The 19,076-nt window shown below is 50.7% G+C and overlaps 1 protein-coding gene across 2 annotated transcripts in view; it reads left to right on the top strand.

Moving 5' to 3' along the window:
* SLC9A8 (solute carrier family 9 member A8) overlaps positions 1 to 7,987 on the top strand; it is a 79,366-nt gene extending 71,379 nt beyond the window's left edge. For both annotated transcript variants that reach the window (XM_003809261.5, XM_034947719.3), the window contains exons 15-16: positions 2,500 to 2,646; positions 3,577 to 7,987. In XM_003809261.5, the coding sequence (XP_003809309.1) occupies positions 2,500 to 2,646; positions 3,577 to 3,684 (255 nt within the window). In that variant the 3' untranslated portion in view covers positions 3,685 to 7,987. The remainder of the gene's footprint in view (positions 1 to 2,499; positions 2,647 to 3,576) is intronic.
* Positions 7,988 to 19,076: the final 11,089 nt, after the last annotated feature.

Consider the following 19,076-nt stretch of genomic DNA (forward strand, 5'->3'; position numbering starts at 1 on the left):
ACTGTCAGGAAATGGGGAGATGAGCCTTGCTTTGAGGATGCCCAGCACCTCCACACACGTCACACACACACACACACACATACACACACCGGTCGTCCCCCCTGAGAAGGAGGTGACGGAACTTGAGTTCTGAAGCATGGCTCTTGGGGTGGGGGTGTCTGGTGGCCTTGTGACCTGCCGCAGCCAGGGGGGCTGTGGACGACCCCATCTGCTCCCTCTCTGAAGCTCCATGGGGCACCACAGGAGTCTGGACCTGTGCCACTCTCCCAGCAGTGCCTCTGCCCTGCCAGCAGCTGAGACACCTGTCAGGGCCCAGGTTTGAGGGTTTCAAAATCCTGTCATTCCCCAGTATGGTTTTACTAAAAACCACCTGTTGGGGGCCTGAGGAGGGGAGGATGTCTTGCGGTGGCTGTGAGGGCCGTGAGAGGGGTACTTCCCCAAGGACAGACATGGTGTGGGGCTGGAGGTACCCAGGCCCCAGCTGTAGGGAGAGCTGAGGTTCTGCAGCCTGCCCACCTCTTCTTCCTACAAGCCACCGCCCCTGCCACCAGGCTGCCTTCCCGCCCTGTCTTCACCCTCAGGACCCCTGTGCAAAGCTAGGCCCTCTGACCGAAGCAGAGGCTGCTGTAGGCTCCAGCCCAGAGCATCCCCTGCTGATCACCATGCATTTCTGGACATGCATCTCTTTCTAGTTCCCGTATTCTAGGCCTCAGTAACTTTAATCAGTCATCAGAGGCCCAGGAGTCCTCACGTGGCCATCCACGGCTAACACTGGAGTCAGGGCTGGCAAGACCATGGCCTCCAATCTCCATGCTCGGCTGGGCCCCTCACCCAGTGCAGTGCTGCTGGGAGGAAACTTCCAGATGGCTGTGAGGCCTGGCTCTGCAGAACTTCCATCACACTAAGAGGCCCTTTGCCCCCACCCCCTATCTACCAACTTTTTTGTTTTTCACAAAAGCTCTAGCTTAGGCCTTTCTGGGTATCAGAATCGGTGGGGGGCTTGCTACACACAGGCTGCTGGGTCTCACACCAGCATCTCATAGGTATGGTATGGGGTCCGAAAGAATTTGTGTTTCTTCTTATTTATTTTTGAGACAGGGTCTCACTCTATTGCACAGGCTGAAGTGCAGTGGCGTGATCGTGGCCCACTGCAGCCCAGACCTCTTGGGCTCAAGCGATCCTCCCACCTCAGCCTCTGGAGTAGTTGGGACTCCAGACAGGCGTGACCCCACCCAGTTAATTTTTTCTTATTTTTAGTAGAGATGGGGTCTCACCATGTGGTCCAGGCTAAGAATTTGCGTTTCTAACAAGTTGCCAGGTGGTGCTGCTGCAGCTGATCCTGTGAACACGCTTGGCGAAGCACAGCACTAGCAGAAACAGGACAGCTCCTCTGAGGATGAACCGCTGAGTTTCTGGAATGTTTTCTGTGGCAGTCAGTGTGCTTGCGTTTTCCTTGGATGATCTCAGATTGTCCCCATAGCCTGCCAGAAGCTGGCGCTTTCATTATACCCACTTTGCAGATGAGAGTGCTGAGGCACCAAGAGAATCAGACAGCTGTGGGCACAGACTCCCGAGCCTGCCCTCTTTACTACCACGCTGATCAGCAGTCCTCAAAATGGGCTCCCCAGACTAGCAGCATCACTGGAAACCTGTTAGATCTGCAGATTCCCAAGCCCATTCAGACCTACTGAATTAGCACCTCTGCAGGTGGCTGCGGTGGGCTCAGTATTTTGTGGTTTCACAGGCCCCCCAGGTAGATTCTAATACAGACCAGTGTTTGACAACCACTGCTTCACGGCATCTAAATGCCCTCCCCTCCCCGGCCATCCTCTGCCCTCCTTGCACCTGCCCCGTCCCCCTCCCCACCACCTGCAGTGAAGCTGCAGAGCACACTTCACTGTGGTCCCACTGAGACTCCTCCAGAAGAGCAGGCACTGCACTCAGAGCCTGTCTGCTTTGCTCCTACCTATGACCCAAGTCCTGCCTCTTTACCTCCGTCTCTCCCCTCTACATGGGGTCCTTTTCTTCGTCCCTCCCCAATTCCTACAGGATGTGTCCCTCTCCCCTCTCCTCTCTTGACTTGATTGGCAAAAGCCTGTCCACGGTGGAGTCCTAGCTAATAGAGCCACAGGCAAAGAGACAAAAAGCCTCCCTGTGCGATTTGCTGCTAATGAAAAGCCCAGAACAGCAGTTCCAGTCCTGGTTGCATGATAGAATCACCCAAAAGCTTGAAAAGCTTAAAGACCAAGCCCCAGCCTGGCCCAGTCCTTCTGTTTTAGCTGTCCTAGGTGGGGTCCTGGGCATCCATTGTGCCCTGATGGACGTTCCTGCCTCCCTGCAGGCTCCCAGGAGGCCGTCTGCTGCCCATCACCCTGCATTGATGGTCAAGTGAAGTTAGGGTTGGGGACACTGGCGGCCTGGGTGGTGTGGGGGCTTCCAGGAGGTGCCCCCCGATGGTGCCAGCTGGTGGCCTTCGGGCCGCCTTTCCTCCCTGCTCAGGGCAACACTGTGGAGTCGGAGCACCTGTCGGAGCTCACGGAGGAGGAGTACGAGGCCCACTACATCAGGCGGCAGGACCTTAAGGGCTTCGTGTGGCTGGATGCCAAGTACCTGAACCCCTTCTTCACTCGGAGGCTGACGCAGGAGGTGGGATACCGGCCAGGCCACACTTTCTGGGGGTCCCTTGCCTGCCTCCTTCAGGACCTGCGGTGGCCCAGGGTGGGGTGGAGGAAGAGTGGGGAGGCAGGAAAGCTCACGTGGGCCCGCCAGGCCGCCGCCTCCCGATCTGGAGGCTGGACGTGCTTGTGGAACTCGGCATCTGCTGTTTTTCCTTCGCTGCCACATTTAGTGCGAGGTTAATAATAGATTTGTTAACACAGTTTGGTTTTCCTGGATGATAGACTCGGGGTATTGATCAGCTACTGAATCGGAGCTGAGGAATTTCAGACATACCAGGGCCTCAAGCTGTGGCCCAAGTCTGCCCCCAGCTCAGGGCTCTGGTTCTGTCCCTCGGGGCACTGCTGGCCTCTCTTTAGTTGGAGGCCTTGGGTAGGGGTGGGGCTCTTCCCGCTGCTGCCCGCTTTGTTTCTGAGCAGGCCCATTTTCCACTCTCCGGCAGGCCTGAGAGCTGCCGGTGTGTGCGCTCTTCCAGGAGCCAGGCAGCTCCAGTGACTGTGACCACGACCGCTTCCTTCTCCAGCATCCTGTGCAGTGGATGCAGCTGTGTCCCTGACAGCTGAGGAGTTGGAGGCCCAAGGGGGTGCAGTAACCCCGCAAGGTCACAGCCAATATGGGCATAACTGGGAGCAGAGCTAAGTGTGTCTGACTCCAGAGACCACATGTTCAGCCTCAAGCCATGCTCCCTCCTCCTTTCTGAATGACACCTCCTGTGACCTCCACCCCCACAAAGAACAATCCCAGCTCAGTTTGTTCAATTGAAACTGAAGTTGCCTGTGGCCATCACCCTGCCTCCCACCTCCTCCCTAGACACCCCACACAAAACACCCAGCAGCCTCCCCTCCCTTCCATGGCCCTGCCCCTGACGCCCTGACGGCTTGGTTGTGTCTCTCGACCCAGGACCTGCACCACGGGCGCATCCAGATGAAAACTCTCACCAACAAGTGGTACGAGGAGGTACGCCAGGGCCCCTCCGGCTCCGAGGACGACGAGCAGGAGCTGCTCTGACGCCAGGTGCCAAGGCTTCAGGCAGGCAGGCCCAGGATGGGCGTTTGCTGCGCACAGACACTCAGCAAGGGCCTCACAGAGATGCGTGCATCCAGCAGCCCCTTCAAGACATAAGAGGGCGGGGCGAGGTACTGGCTGCAGAGTCGCCTTAGTCCAGAACCTGACAGGCCTCTGGAGCCAGGCGACTTCTTGGGAAACTGTCATCTCCCGACTCCTCCCTGAGCCAGCCTCCGCTCAGTGTGGCTCCTCAGCCCACAGAGGGGAGGGAGCATGGGGCCAGGTGCCAGTCATCTGTGAAGCTGGGGCGCCTACCCCCCCACCCAGAGGACCCCTGCGGCCCCCTGCCTAGAGGAGCACCATCTACAGTTGTGCCATTCCCCAGCCACTGCCTTCATGCTGCCCCCGCCGGACTGGCAGAGCCAGGGGTCAGCCACCTGCCTTTGAGTCATCAAGATGCCTCTGCAGCCACAATTCTGACCTAAGTGGCAGGGCCCAGAAATCCTGAAAACCTCCCGCTGCCTTTTGTGATACTTCCTGTGCTCCCTCAGAGAGAAACGGAGTGACCTTTTGTCCTTTACCTGATTGGCACTTCGCAGTCTGTCTCCCTGGGTAGCAGACGGCGGCTGCCCTTCTCTGGGCATGTTCTGAATGTTTACACTGGTACCTTCTGGTATCTTCTTTAGAGCCCCCTGCAAGCTGCAACTCTAGGCTTTTATCTTGCGGGGTCAGAGCGCCCTCTAGAGGGAAAAGCTAGAGGCACAGGGTTTCTGCCGGCCCACAACTGCTGTCTTGATTTGCATTTTACAGCAAAGTGCTGAGAGTCTCCAGTCGCCTCCTGCCATCTGATCTCCCTCCCCACCATTCCCGTACTCGGTTGTTCTTTTGTCTAATCGGAGGCCACTGTGCTGAGGCCCTGCAGTGTCGGCTCACTGCTGCCATCTTCGCTGCTAATCAGGGTTCCATCCTCTTTCCCCTCTCCCAGTTCCCTACCACGTTGGATCCCATTCGTCACCCATGCTAGGGTCCCCAAAGCACTGGGGCAGGGGCCAGAGCAGCAGCACCCAGTTCTCCCTCCTCTACTCTGACCTGGGGCCCCAGCATCCTGGAGCACACGCTCCACGCACACACACCCCAGCCCTGTCCCAGGGGCCTGGCCCCCTCAGCCATCTCAGGGTGAGGAGCTGCCAGTCATGTCCAGATGGAATGACTCCCATCCTCTCCTCATCTCCCCTTTGACGAGCCTCAAACTGCTCAGCTCATCAAAGAGCCATTGCCAACTTCCGTATGTGGTTCTGGGTCCCAGGGAGCCTTGGAACGTGGCACCCTGGGGTGGTTTAATTCATCATTAAGAAGCATTCCTGCTTCTCAAGGGACACAGTGGCCTGCATGGGCCAGCGTGGACCCTGGGCTGATCATGTGCATTCCTGCTTCTCTGGGGACACAGTGGGCCCACATGGGCCAGCATGGACCCTGGGCTAGAGCAAACACATCTCCATCTCTTCCACCTCAGGCAGTGTGGCTCCAGATGTCAGGAGGGACTGACCTCAGGACCTTCCAGGTTCCTCTGTGCCAGGAATGAGAGGCCAGGCCCGATCCTACCACCTCGCCTTGACCCTGAAGTCAGAGCAGGCCAGCCGAGCAGGAAGCACACTGTTTACTTTTTGCATGAAAAGTAAATGTGTACTTGATAGAGCTAAAATATGATTTTTTTTAATTCCTCAACCCCATAATTTGAGCCATTGCCTTGCTTAATTTTGGTCTCCACCATTTCCTTTTAGTGGAGAAGAGAGGAAGTCAGAGGGTGGGGACCTTTGCCTGCCCCTGGGCGAGTGGGGGCAGGGATCTGAGACCAGATTGTTCTCGCGCCCCTGCCAGAACTCACTCTCCCCTGAAGTTTAGGGTCCCATCTCCCAGATATAAGTTGTTTTGCAAACTCAGTTTGCCAGGATTTCTTTCTTTCCTAATCTTAAATTCACAGATAAAGCAATGAAAAGAGTCAGATCCCATTTCCGTCTGCCCCCTCGTCACCAGGTGTGATAGCCCTTAGCCACGTCACACCTGGCCTCACACTTTCAGCTGAGACTTGAAAACGATGCTGTGGCGGAAGAGCATGTGGGGCTTGGTGGAGGGGCCCCAGGATTTGTTGGGGGCAAAGGGGGTGGCGGGACCGTTCCCAGGAGGTACCAGCACCTGCCTCGATCTCCTCTGAGCCTCTTCTGCCCCCTGTCGGCCAGGTGAGGTCAGCAGCCTGGGAGAGTGCCCCCAAGAGATGAGGGCACCCCGTGTTCCTTGGCAATCTTGGCTCACCTTGGTAACAAAAGGCCATAGAAGTCTGTTTTTCTGGGTCAATTTTTTTTGCCTGAGAATAACAAATTGCTGCTGTCTACCTTTAGCACACCCAATAATTCTATTTGGGGCAGTGAATGCATAGAAGATATAAAAATACGCAGCTTAACTATATCTTCCTGCGTGTGTATTTATTTTCTTCTGGGTCTAGGCCATGGTACAGGAGAACTGTGGCGTGTAGGAGGAATACTTCAGGATGAGTGAAGGCTGGAGCCAGGGAGCGCTGGAGGAAACCAGCCCTTTAGCCAGCAGCCCCTCCACCACAGGCGCTGCTGTGTGGAACGAGTTCTTGGAATGAATCCCATGCTTTCTGCAGCCTGTAGTTGTTATGACCCCTCGGAACAACCACCCCCTGTGGCTTGTGTGAGGTCTCGCAGGGAAAAGGGCTTGGCTTCTAGGTCCCCGAGGTAAGTGTGCAGGGGGATGGGCCAGGGCCAGGCTAAGGGTGGCTCAGTTCCATCATCTGCAGGTCAGACACACTGTCCAGAGGCAGAACTGAAGCCCTCTCGGCCCCTACCCTAAGCCAGCCACCCCTCTTCACAGTGGGTGAGCTGGGCCGGGCTGGCTGGCATGAGGCCAAGGGGCAGGCCTGAGCGCCAGAGTCGCCCAGGTTAGCCCACAGGATTCCTTTGTGTGCCATGGAATGCTGAAAGATGGGTGACTGGGGACCCTTCTTAAAACCTTTGGCAAAGGTGCCATCGGCAAGGCTTGGCCTCATGAAGTCTCAGGTCCGTGTTCCCGCAGGGCGCACATGCTTGGAGAGTCCTCAGCAGGGTAGCCGAGGCCAGGCCACTTCTGCTGAGGATGGGGCAGGCTGGGGTGTGGGTGTGGCCTGGGGTGGCTCAGGGCTGGAACTGCTGCCTGATTCCTGTGTGGGGAGAAGCTCAGTGGCCGTTTGCTGCCACTGACAAGGATTTCACATGCAGAAGAGAAAAGGCCCCCCTCCACCCCCCGCATTCCCTGCCGAGTGAGTGCCAGTGTTTGCTGCCCTTGCTGGGGGCGGGTAGGAAACCCTGAGCTTCCTGATGCGGAGTCATGAAGCAGAGTCCTCGGGAAGGCATCTCCACAGCCCCGGGTCCTCTGTCAAACGCCCTCCGTTTCACGCCCTCCATCTCACAGTCAAGATAAAGGCCTCGAGAATAAAGAGCCAGCCCCCTTCCATTTAGTCTCCTGCCATTTCCCAAACAGTTGTCCAACAGTTAGACATTGAGGGGCTTCACTGTTATCAGGCATGTAACAGAAGGAGAAAGACTAACACACACCCCCTGCCCCATCCCATCCCCCTCTCCCGAGCTATTTTCTTGCTGTGGTCTCTGGTGCCCTTGAGTTGGTCTCCCCGGCTGCTCTGCGGGGGCTTCACTGGCTTCGGAGTGAGCGCGAAATGCTGGTGAGCAGTGGGCCTGTGATTGGATGGGAAGATGTGCATCCGTGGTCAAAAGTCAGCTGCCAGCCCTGCGGAGCCAGAGCCTCAGGCTGGGATGGGGAGGCCTCCCTGCTTCCACCTGCATGGTGGGCATGGCCTGGCTTACACCAAAGGCTTTGACGGTTTCTCCAAGTAGGGATCTGCAAATCTTGAATTGTCCTCAAAATGACGAAGCTTGAATTGTCCTCAAGATGGATGTGAATCTTACATTCCTTTTCATCATTTCCTTTGTAAAAATGACGAGTGCTGGGTTTTTGTTTTAAGAAGCATTATGAAGGCCAGACTTACTCATTTTTCTCCCCCAAGTGAGCTGCAAGAGGCCCGTTAGGCCCCTGTTTCCTGAGCAGTGATGTGCTGCTCTTCTTGGTGGGGCTTTGGGCTGGGAGGGGAAGGCGGGTCAGAGATGGGGGACCTGTGGCTGCCATGCAGGAGCCCCTGCGTCATCTCGTTGGACTCTTTAAGGGAGTCAGGAATAGATGTATGAACAGTCGTGCCACTGGATGCCTATTTAGAAATAAAGTGTATGCTGCTGAATTGGAGCCAGTGTCTGTGTTCATGTTCAGGTGGCTTTGCAGATGCGCAGGTCACACCTCCTAGACTGGGCTCTGTGGCACACAGCTACCCAGCCCCTGGGCCGGTGGCAGCCATGTCACCAGGAAGTACAGTGCTTAGGAGCAGGGCTGGGTCAGGCTGGCCTGCGTCTGGTTCCCACCTTTGGCCCTCAGTGAGGAGCATGTGAGGCTCAGCCCCTAGCCAGGCTCAGCTTCTCCTCACGATGCTGGGAGCCCTTCCTCCCTGGGTTCGCTGGCTGTTTGCCCAGGCTGCAGGGCCGCCTGACCTCCTGCTCGGGGCTTACAGATCAGTCCCCCACAGGCCTTTGCCTGATGGTGGAATGGGGAAATTCTGTCATTGAACCTGCCCTGCCGCAGGAGCGGGGGCATCCATAGCCTCTGATCAGAAGTGGTGGCATGTGGGGCAAGAAGGGTCGTGAGTTCATCTATACCCCCACGTACTTCCAAAGGCATCCAAGCTGCTGAAGGTAACAGGCACGAACCAAAAATGCATGTGATGTAAAATGAAACCAGTCAGGAGAAGCTGTCCTGGCCCCAGCCAGGGGGCAAGAGCTGAGTTTCCTGGTTCCTTCCCACACTGTGCTTCAGCCCACCCCAGGGGAGACTCCCGAGGCCACAGTGGGCTCCCCGTGGCCCGCTTTTGGTGGAAACCCAGATTCAGAGAAATATTTCTCCACCATAATAAAAACTGCAAGTGTGATGACAAGTGGTAGCTGACACTTGGCCTCAGTGTCAGGGAGGCACCACGAGAGTGATAAGGACTCTGGCTAACAGCAGAATTTTCCAGGCCAGCCCTGCCTGCGAGGGCGGCTGGGAAGTGGAGCTGCGCTGTGCTGAGCAGAGTGTCAGCTGGGACGGAATGGAGTGCTGGCAGCAAAGGTGGGGGGTGGTCCTGAGTGGGCACCTCGTTCCCACGGAACAGGGTATGTTTCATTTGTATTTCAACCTTCTCAACTCCTAAAAAAAGCTCTCAGGGTAGAGGGGAGCAATCGAGGCAAGAAATATTTTCCTTAGAGGCTAGAAAGCTGGCGGGGGGTTGGAGGGTCACGCACAAAGTTGAGGGTCCTATAACCCCCGCTTATTATTCCACAGGGCACTAGGGGAATGAACCTGGCCTGGAGCGGGGCCCCACTGCCTCTTGGAGGCAACCCCCCACCCCAAGCAAGGGACAACACAGCCCTCTGGCTCTAGCCAGAGAAGATGTGAGACATGAAGGGCAGTGGGGGTCAGGGGCCAGGGGCCAGGGGCCAGTACAGTCATCTCAAGGCCCTGGGTGACAGTAAGTGCCCCGTAAATGAGGGTCCTCTTTGTAAATATTTATGGACCTGCAGGAGAGCAGGCAGGCATCAGCCACACTCCCCCTGCCTGGGGAGGCCGCCTGGCAGACCTGGGGGGTCTTAGCATCAGTTGGGACCAGTCTGGTGCTGGGGACAGAAGGAACCTCTGCGCATACAGGCAGCTGCCAGCTAATACCCTGATGTAAATGGGGAAGAAAATAAGTCTTTGCTTACAGAAAAAAAAGGGCACAGAAATGTAGTTGGTTCATTTTGTGGCGAAGATGAGCCATACGCTCCTATCTGCTGGTGGGAGGGCAGCTGGCTCACACTCTCCAGAGGACACTGTGGTGACAACTCTCCAAAGCCTGAAAACGGCCCAGCAGTTCCACTCATGGGGCAAAAGGAAAGTGCATGAAAACTGCACTCCAAGAATGGTCATCCCGGCAATATCTGAATGAGGATAAATGGAAAACAACTTCCTTGTCCATGAATGAGGGACTGGTGAGATAAATGATGATAGAATATTTACCAACAGCTCAAGATTCTAAGGATGTGGAAAAAGGTTTAGAACGTTATCAGACCAGCATTTTACCACCTTTAGGGAGAGAGAAACATTTCACCCTCTCCTTAAATGCTGTTTGAGATTTTAAAATGACTAAAAATGAAAGTAGAAATTTTAGTACATCCTTTTATAAAAATACACACACTGGTACTCCAGCACGCACCCATTCATCCCTAATATGGAAGACCTGGTGGTTCCTTTCAACCACCACTTCTTCCCTGAGCCCTGTTGTCTTTGCTAAGAGAACCCATGTGGTTCGTGTAATGGGTGACTGTATGCTTCAAGGGGAAACAGAGCCAGTTCTCAGTTCAGGTTGTTCCTGGTCATTCCCTCTACTTGTCTGAGATTGGCTGAGGAATGGGTCTGTGACCTTATTTGGCAGGAGAATGAAGCGATTAAAAAAAACAAAACAAAACAAAAAACAAAGTCTCGCTCTGTCGCCCAGGCTGGAGTGCAGTGGCACCATCTCAGCTCACGGCCACTGCAATCTTCGCCTCATGGGTTCAAGCGATTCTCCTGTCTCAGCCTCCTGAGTAGCTGGGATTACAGGTGCCCGTCACCACGCCCAGCTAATTTTTGTATTTTTAGTAGTGACAGGGTTTTGCCCTGTTGGCCAGGCTGGTCTCGAACTCCTGACCCCAGGTGATCCGCCCACCTCGGCCTCCCAAAGTGCTGGGATTACAGGTGTGAGCCACCGCGCCTGGCCTGAAGCAATCTTTTGAGGAATTTCTAAAACTTTCCTTACTCTCAAAAAGACACTCAAGGAAGGGACATGTTCTCTTCCCATTGTCTGACCTTTGCCTCCCATTACTTGAGGATGTAATGCCTCTACCTGCTGCAGCCATTTGGAGACCAGGAGGGAACACCTTGCCACCATGCTGAGGATGGCAGAGCAGAAAGACAGAAGGCTTGTATGTTGTTAAGGACACTGCTGGAGCAGTGAATTAACCAGTCCTGGAACTGACCTCCCTCTGGATCTCATTACGTGGGGCAATACATGTTCTGTATCTGCCATTTCTGGTTGGGTATTTTGTTACAACAGAAATAATGCTGTTATAACTTCATGAACTGAGAAAAGCAGATTTCAGAACCATATCAATAGATGTGGCTCTATAAATTAAATTAGCAGTATGTGTATATAGGAAAAAAATCTTAAAGGATAGACATAGAGTTTTAACTTTGGTTCTCTCCAAGTGGAAGGATTATAGGTAAATTTTTTTTTTTTTTTGAGACGGAGTTTTGCTCTTGTTGCCCAGGCTAGAGTGCAGTGGCACGATCTTCGCTCACTGCAACCTCCATCTCCCAGGTTCAAGAGATTCTCCTGCCTCAGCCTCCCACGTAGCTGGGACTACAGGCCCCTGCCACCACGCCTGGCTAATTTTGTATTTTCAGTAGAGACGGGGTTTCACCATGTTGTTCAGGCTGGTCTTAAACTCCTGACCTCAAGTGATCCACCTACCTTGGCCTCCTAAAGTGCTGGGATTATAAGCATGAGCCACCGCATCTGGCCGATTATAGGTAACTTTTAAAATCTTGCTGTTTGCATATATTTTCTATTTCTCTCATAAAGAATATTTATTAATTCAATAATAAGGAACACACATGTTCTTTGACCAGAACTAGAGGAGCAGTGCATTAGATGGAGTGACTTGAAGGCCCCTAGGGAAACAGGTGAGGGTCCAAACTGATGCAGTCACCACGGAGAGGCCTGTGGCCCTTCCACCCACGATTCCTCTTCTAGCCCTGGGGCAAAGATTGGCAAATTACTGCCTGTGGCCCAAATCCAGCCCGCCTCCTGTGTCTGTACTACCTAAGAGCTAAAAATGGTTTTAACATTTTTTAAAGGTTGGGGAAAAGAACAGAAGAGTAAGGCCAGGTGTGGTGGCTCACACCTGTAATCCCAACACTTTGGAAGGCCAAGGTGGGAAGACTGCTTGAGCCCAGGAGTTTGAGACCAGCCTGGGCAACATAGGGAGACCCTGTCTCTCTATATATAATTAAAAAAAACTAGCCAGCATGTTGGTGTACACCTGTGGTCCCAGTTACTCAGAAGGCTGAACCCAGGAGGTCAAGGCTAAAGTGAGCTGTGATCGTGCCACTGCACTGTAGCCTGGGTGATAGAATGAGACCCTGTCTCAAGAAAAAAAAAATCATAGATTCACAAGAAGTTGCAAAAAAAATAGTACAGAAAGGTCCCATGTACCCTTCCCCCCGTTACCCTCAGTGGTAACATCTTGCACAACTACAGAATAGTTTCACAACCAAGAAACTGGCATTGCCACAGTCCACAGATCTTGTTCCAACTTCATTAGTTTTACAGGCACTCGTGTGTGTGTGTGTTTAGTTCTACACAATTTTATATCGTGTAGATTCGCATAACCACCATCACAGGGAAGTTGCCTTTTATAGAAGTATTCCAGCTGCCAAACAAAGAAGAAATCATTGAATTGGAATATCTCTATTTTGTAACTTCCAGTGAAATAATGGATCTAAGTGGGAAGTAACAGCCTTAATAGCTGCTAATTCCCCAAAGGGAGAGAACTCGACATAATATGCCTCCTGATAAGAGAATACGCATCAAGTATTCTTACCACAGAGATCAGACCCAAATCCAAGCAAACCCCAACAGCCAGCTACCATGCAATACATGCACACATTCAACACCCTTTCACGATCGAAACACTCAACCACCTAGGAATAGAGGGAAACTACTGCAACACAATACAGGCCATCTAGGATAACAGCTGACAGCATACTCAATGGTGAATGACTGGAAGCTTATCCTCTAAGATCAGGAACAAGGCAAGGATACCTACATTCACCACTTCAATTCGACGTAGTACTGGAAGTTCTAGCCAGAGCAATTAAGCAAGAAAACCAAAGAAAAGATACCCTGGTTGGTAAGGAAGAAGCTAAAATTATCTCATGGATGACATGATCTTATATGTAGATAACCCTGAAAATTCCACAAGAAAAAAACTGTTCAAACTAATAAATAAATTCAGCAAAGTTGCAGGATACAAAGTCAACACACAAAAGTCAGCTGCGTTTCTATAAACAGTGGACAATCAGAAAAGGAAATTAAGAAAAAAATCCCATTTATAATAGCATCAAAAAGAATTAAATAGGAATAAATTTAACCAAGCAGCAAGAAAGACTTGTACACTGAACACTATAAAACATGCTGAAAGAAATTTTAAAAGACACAAATAGGGCCAGGCATGGTGTCTCACGCCTGTAATCCCAGCACTTTGGGAGGCCAAGACCTCCCAAATCACTTGAGGCCAGAATTCAAGACCAGCCTGGGCAACACAGTGAAACCCTGTTTCTACAAAAAAAATTTAAGAATTAGCCATGCGTGGCACATGCCTGTGGTGCCAGTTACTTGGGAGGTTGAGGTGGGAGGATCTCTTGAACCAAGAGTTCAAGGCTGCAATGAGCCAAGACTGCACCACTGCACTCCAGCCTGGGTGACAGAGCGAGACCCTGTCTCAAAAAAACAACAACAAAACGATCTATACTGCCCAATGTGGATCTACAGATTCAATGCAATCCCTATAAATGGTATTTTTTACAGAAATAGAGAAATAAAACCATCCTAAAATTCATATGGGATCTCAAGGGACCCTGAATAGCCAAAACAATCTTTAAAAAGAACAAAGGTGGAGGCGTTACACTTCATGATTTCAAAGTATATTACAGAGCTACAGTAATCAAACTAGTGTGGTACTGGCATGAAAACAGGTATACACTCATAGACCAACGGAATGGAATAGAGAGCCCAAAAATAAACCCTCACATATATGGTCAAATGATGTTCGACAAGAGTACCAAAACCACTCAATGGGGAAAGGACTGTCTCTTCACCAGATAGTGTTGGGAAAACTGGACATTCATAAGGAAAGGAATGAAGTTAGACCCCTACCTTATTCTGTATACAAAAATTACCTCAAAATAGATAAAAGACCTAAATGTATGACCCAAAACTATAAAGACAACTTAAGGGGAAACTTCATGACATTGGATTTGGCAATGATTTCTTAGATATTATACCAAAAGCATAGGTAGTAAAAGCGAAAATAGACAAATGGGATTACATCAAACTTTTTTTTCTTTTTTTTTTTTGAGACAGAGTCTTGCTCTGTTATCCAGGCTGGAGTGCAGTGGTGCAATCTTGGCTCACTGCAATCTTTGCCTCCTGGGTTCAAGCGATTCTCCTGCCTCAGCCTCCTGAGTAGCTGGGATTACAGGCATGCACCACCACACCCGGCTAATTTTTGTATTTTTAGTAGAGATGGGGTTTCACCATGTTGGCCAGGCTGGCCTCAAACTCCTGACCTCAGGTGATCTGCCCACCTCAGCCTCCGAAAGTGCTAAGATTACAGGTGTCAGCCATCACGCCCAGCCGACTACATCAAACTTTTAAATTTTTGCACATCAAAAGAAATAACAGTATGAAAAAGATAACCTATGGAATGGGAGAAAATATTTGCAAATCATGTATCTGATAAGGGATCAATATCCAGATTATATAAAGAACTGCAAATAAAAAACAAAAAATTTACCCAATTAAAAAGTGGGCAAAGGGCTGGGCACAGTGGCTCATGCCTGTAGTCCCAGCACTTTGGGAGGCCGAGATACGAGATAATTTGAGCCCAGGAGTTTGAGACAAGCCTGGGCAACATAGAGAGATCCCGTCTCTATTTTTAAAATAACAAAAATTAAAAGTGAGCAAAGGACTTGAATAGACATTTCTCCAAAGAAGATATATAAATGGCCGAAAAGCATATGAAAAGATGCTCAACATCACTAATCATTAGAGAAATATGAATCAAAACAATAAGATATCATCTCACCCCATTAGGAAGGCTGCTATAAAAACAAACAAACCCCAGAAAATAACAAGTGTTAGCAAAGAGGTGGAGAAATGGGGACTCCTGTGCTGCGGGTGGGAATATAAAACGGTACCGCTGGCCGGGTGTGGTGGCTCATGCCTGTAATCCCAGCACTTTGGGAGGCCGAGGCAGGTGGATCGCTTGAGTCCAGGAGTTTGAGACCAGCTTGTGCAATATGATGAAACCCCGTCTCTACTAAAAATACAAAAAAATTAGCCAGGCATGGTGGCGTGCCTCTGTCATCCCAGCTACTCCGGCGACTGAGGTGGGAGGATCACCTGAGCCTGGGAGGTCGAGGCTGCAGTGAGCTAAGATCATGCCAACTGTATTTTAGCCTGGGTAATCGGAGTCAGACTCTATCTCAAAAAAATAAAATATATTAAGTTCAGGGGTACAATACGAAAATTAATTAAAATATAAATAAAAATGATAAAATGGGTACAGCTGCTATGGAAACAGTATGGAGACTCCTCAAAACATTAAAAATAGAACACCGTATAGTCCTGCAGTTCCACTTGAACCGCCTCCTCCTCCTCACATAGGACCCGAAATGTGTTACCAGTGGAGATTCGCATGTCTGAAAACCTGGACCTACTCCCATCCCTTAAGCTCACCCCTGCCTTAAGTGATTTCCTCTCATCTCTCATTTATGAAGCTGCAGCCTTGAATCATTCCCATAAGAAGTATTTATTTTTCTACTTTTGCACAATATGTGCAAATAAACAGTAGGAAATTGGAGGTAAACAGAGAGAACAACTACTCCCAGTGCTAAAACAACAAGCAGGCTGAAGTAAACATTTAGGCTCTGGCAAACTCTAAAGGACAAATAATCCAGTTTCCTCAACAAACACGTCGCAAGAAAAAAGTTAGATGTGAAGGTAATACTGTCTCAGCCTGTTCAGGCTGCAAAATACCACAGACTGGGTAGCTTTTATACAACAAAAATTTATTTCTCTTAGTTCTGGAGGCTGAGAAGTCCAAGATTAAGGCACTGGTAGATTCAGTGTCTGGCAAGGGCCCAATTCCTGGTTCACAGACGGTCAGCTCGCTGGGTCTTCCTGTGCTGGGAGAACTCCGTTCTCTTCAGCCCCTTGTAAGGGCACCCATCCCATTCGTGAAGGCCCCACCCACATGACCTAATCACCTCCCAAAGTGCCCTCCTAATACAAGCACACTGGGGGGATTAGATTTCAACATTTGTTTTTTCTTGGGGGGACATATGCAGTCCATAGCAGGTATCATGTTTTAAAAGCCCTCGTCTCTTAGATAAACACTGAAAAATTCACAAATGAGACAGACATCTAGAATTTGCTTCAGAAGAGTTCAGGAGCAGGAAAGTGGATGGCCAGGGTAGAGACAAAACCAGATTGGCCACAAGTTGGTAACTAACTGTTCAATTGCTGAAGCTGGGATTCATTATACTAGTATCACTTTTTTGCTTTTTTTTTTTTTTTTTTTTTTTTTTTGAGACAGGGTCTCACTCTGCTGCCCAGGCTGGACTGCACTGGTGCCATCACAGTTCAGTGAAGCCTGGAACTTCTGGCCTCAAGTGATCCTCCCACCTCAGCCTCCCAAGTAGCTGGGGACCAAAGGCATGTGCCACCATCCCAGCTAATTTTTTTAATGGGGTCTCACTATGTTGCCCGATTAGGCTTCATGTCTTTTGTAAACAAAAAGGTTTTAAAAACAGACAAATTAGGCCGGGCGTGGTGGCTCACGCCTGTAATCCCAGCACTTTGGGAGGCCGAGGCGGGTGGATCACGAGGTAAGGAGATCGAGACCATCCTGGCTAACATGGTAAAACCCCGTCTCTACTAAAAATACAAAAAATTAGCCGGGCGTGGTGGCAGGCGCCTGTAGTCCCAGCTACTCAGGAGGCTGAGGCAGGAGAATGGTGTGAACCCGGGAGGCAGAGCTTGCAGTGAGCCGAGATTGCGCCACTGCATTCCAGCCTAAGTGACAGAGCGAGACTCCGTCTCAAAGAAAAAAAAAAATAGACAAATTGGGGCTTAAGTGAGATAACAGTTTATTTTTCATATAACAGACCTAGAGGCAGGCAGCACGGGCAGGCCATGGGGGCAGCTTCCAGAGCATCAGGGCCAGCTGCTGTAGCTGCTGCCCACCCCTTCCTCGCTTGGCCCCCTCAGCTTCATAGAGCAGCTCCATCTCCAGCCATCACAGCCATTCCAGCCAGGAAGAAGGGCTGGGTGGGAAGGGCAAGCTCCCTTCCTTGAAGGCCATGCCCAGACACCACACAAAGCACCTCTCCATCCAGGGACCAGACAGTCATCTGACCACACGTGGCTGCAGGAAAGGCTAGGGAAGGCAATCTTTACTATAGGTGGCCACAGATTTGAAAACCGGGGCTTCTACTACCAAGGGGGAGGGGATGGAGACTGGGGTAAGATTTGGTGTCTGCCACAGCTCTCATCCCTGAGATTGGTAATCTAGCATCCTAGGTGCCACAGATCGGCCAGCAGAGCTAATGCTGTCCAGCTGGTGGGCCCAAAGAGGTTTAAATATGTTTGTCATTTACATGTACATGTAATGTCCATGAAGCAATCTGCTCTGAAGTCTCTGTTCCCTTTTGGATGGGGAGCAAGCACCTGGCTTCCTTAGCTCTCCCAGGGTAGGTGTGCGTCTCCAGGAAACTGCTACCCCTGACAGCCAGGGTGGCAATGCCGCTTCCTATGCTGTAGCTCAAAGCAATCCAGCACCTAAGCCTGGCTTTGGCCCAAGGCCTGGGTATTTGTTCAGCCAGCAAATGAAATGGAGAAACCTGTTCAGTGTCTGCCCTGACAGCTGAGCTGCCTGGTAGGAGCCCACACAGCAGCGTGGTCAGTGGGTGGGCACAGGCCTGCTGCTGCTGCCTTAAGGTTTCTGCCATGTATTTTGCTTTTAAGTCAATCCTCACTTAAGAAAAAAACACCTTTTTTGTTTTGTTTTGTTTTTCCGAGATGGAGTTTCACTCTTGTCACCCAGGCCGGAGTGCAATGGCACAATCTTGGCTCATTATAACCTCCGTCTCTCGGGTTCAGGCGATTCTCCTGCCTCAGCTTCCTAAGCAGCTGGGATTACAGGCACCCGCCACCATGCCCAGCTAATTTTTGTATTTTTAGTAGACACGGGGTTTCACCATGTTGGCCAGGCTAGTCAACCTCCTAACCTCAGGTGATCCTCCTGCCTCGGCCTCCCAAAGTGCTGGGATTACAGGCGTGAGCCACCGCACCCGGCCCTTAAATTGATTTTTAAAGCAAACCTATCACTGTTACAATGGAAAAGTAGTATGGCCTGCCCTGGAAGGTAACAAAACCTGGCTAAGAGCCTGCCACACGCTGTGTCTGATGCCAGGTTTCTCTGTTAAAGACAAGGTAGCATCGAACTGACTCCCTCCTCAAGACAGTTAAATGGATGGAAAAAAATTCAAATGGAATTAACTTTTAAAAAACATCTTCCAATGTTATTAATGCCTCTTTGTCTCTACTAACAAGCATTTCTCCTGGATGATGCAGTCCCCTCTTTGGGAAACATCTGAACTCTGTGTACCGCCATTTCCCCATATGTAAGATGGAGATGGTAACAGTGCCTATTTAATAGGATGACTGAAGCTAGTAAACAAGATCATGCATAGTGTCAGGATACAAACGCCTGGCGGGAGGATCACTTGAGCCTAGGAGATTGAGACCAGCCTGGGCAATATAGTGAGACCCCACCTCTACAAAAAATTAAAATTAGCCAGACATAGTGGTGCCCACCTGTAGCTACTTGGGAGGCTGAGGTGGGAGGATCACTCAAGTCCAAGAGGTCTAGGCTACAGCTAGCCATGATCACACAACTGTACTCCAGACTGGGAAGTAACAGAGCCCGTCTTAAATTAAAAAAAAAAAAAACACGGCCGGGCGTAGTGGATCACACCTATAATCCCAGCACTTTGGGAGGCCGAGGCAGGCAGATCACGAGGACAGGAGATCGAGACCATCCTGGCTAATACAGTGAAATCCCGTCTCTACTAAAAATAACGAAAAATTAGCCAGGCGTGGTAGTCCCAGCTACTTGGGAGGCTGAGGCAGGAGAATGGCGTGAACCCGAGAGGCGGAACTTGCAGTGAGCTGACATAGCGCCACTGCGCTCCAGCCTGGGCAACAGAGCAAGACTCCGTCTCGAAAAAAAAAAAAAATTTTTTTTACAAAAAATTTAAAAAATAAAAAGTGCCAGGCTCACAGTATAGCACTCAAATGCTATTTGTCAGTTTCATGGAAGAGAAAATTTAAGTCTTGTCATTAAAAAACTAAATACAGCTTGAGGAAAAATAAACTC

The sequence above is a fragment of the Pan paniscus genome, chromosome 21 (genome assembly GCF_029289425.2).
Source record: "Pan paniscus chromosome 21, NHGRI_mPanPan1-v2.0_pri, whole genome shotgun sequence".
Lineage (NCBI taxonomy): Eukaryota > Metazoa > Chordata > Mammalia > Primates > Hominidae > Pan > Pan paniscus.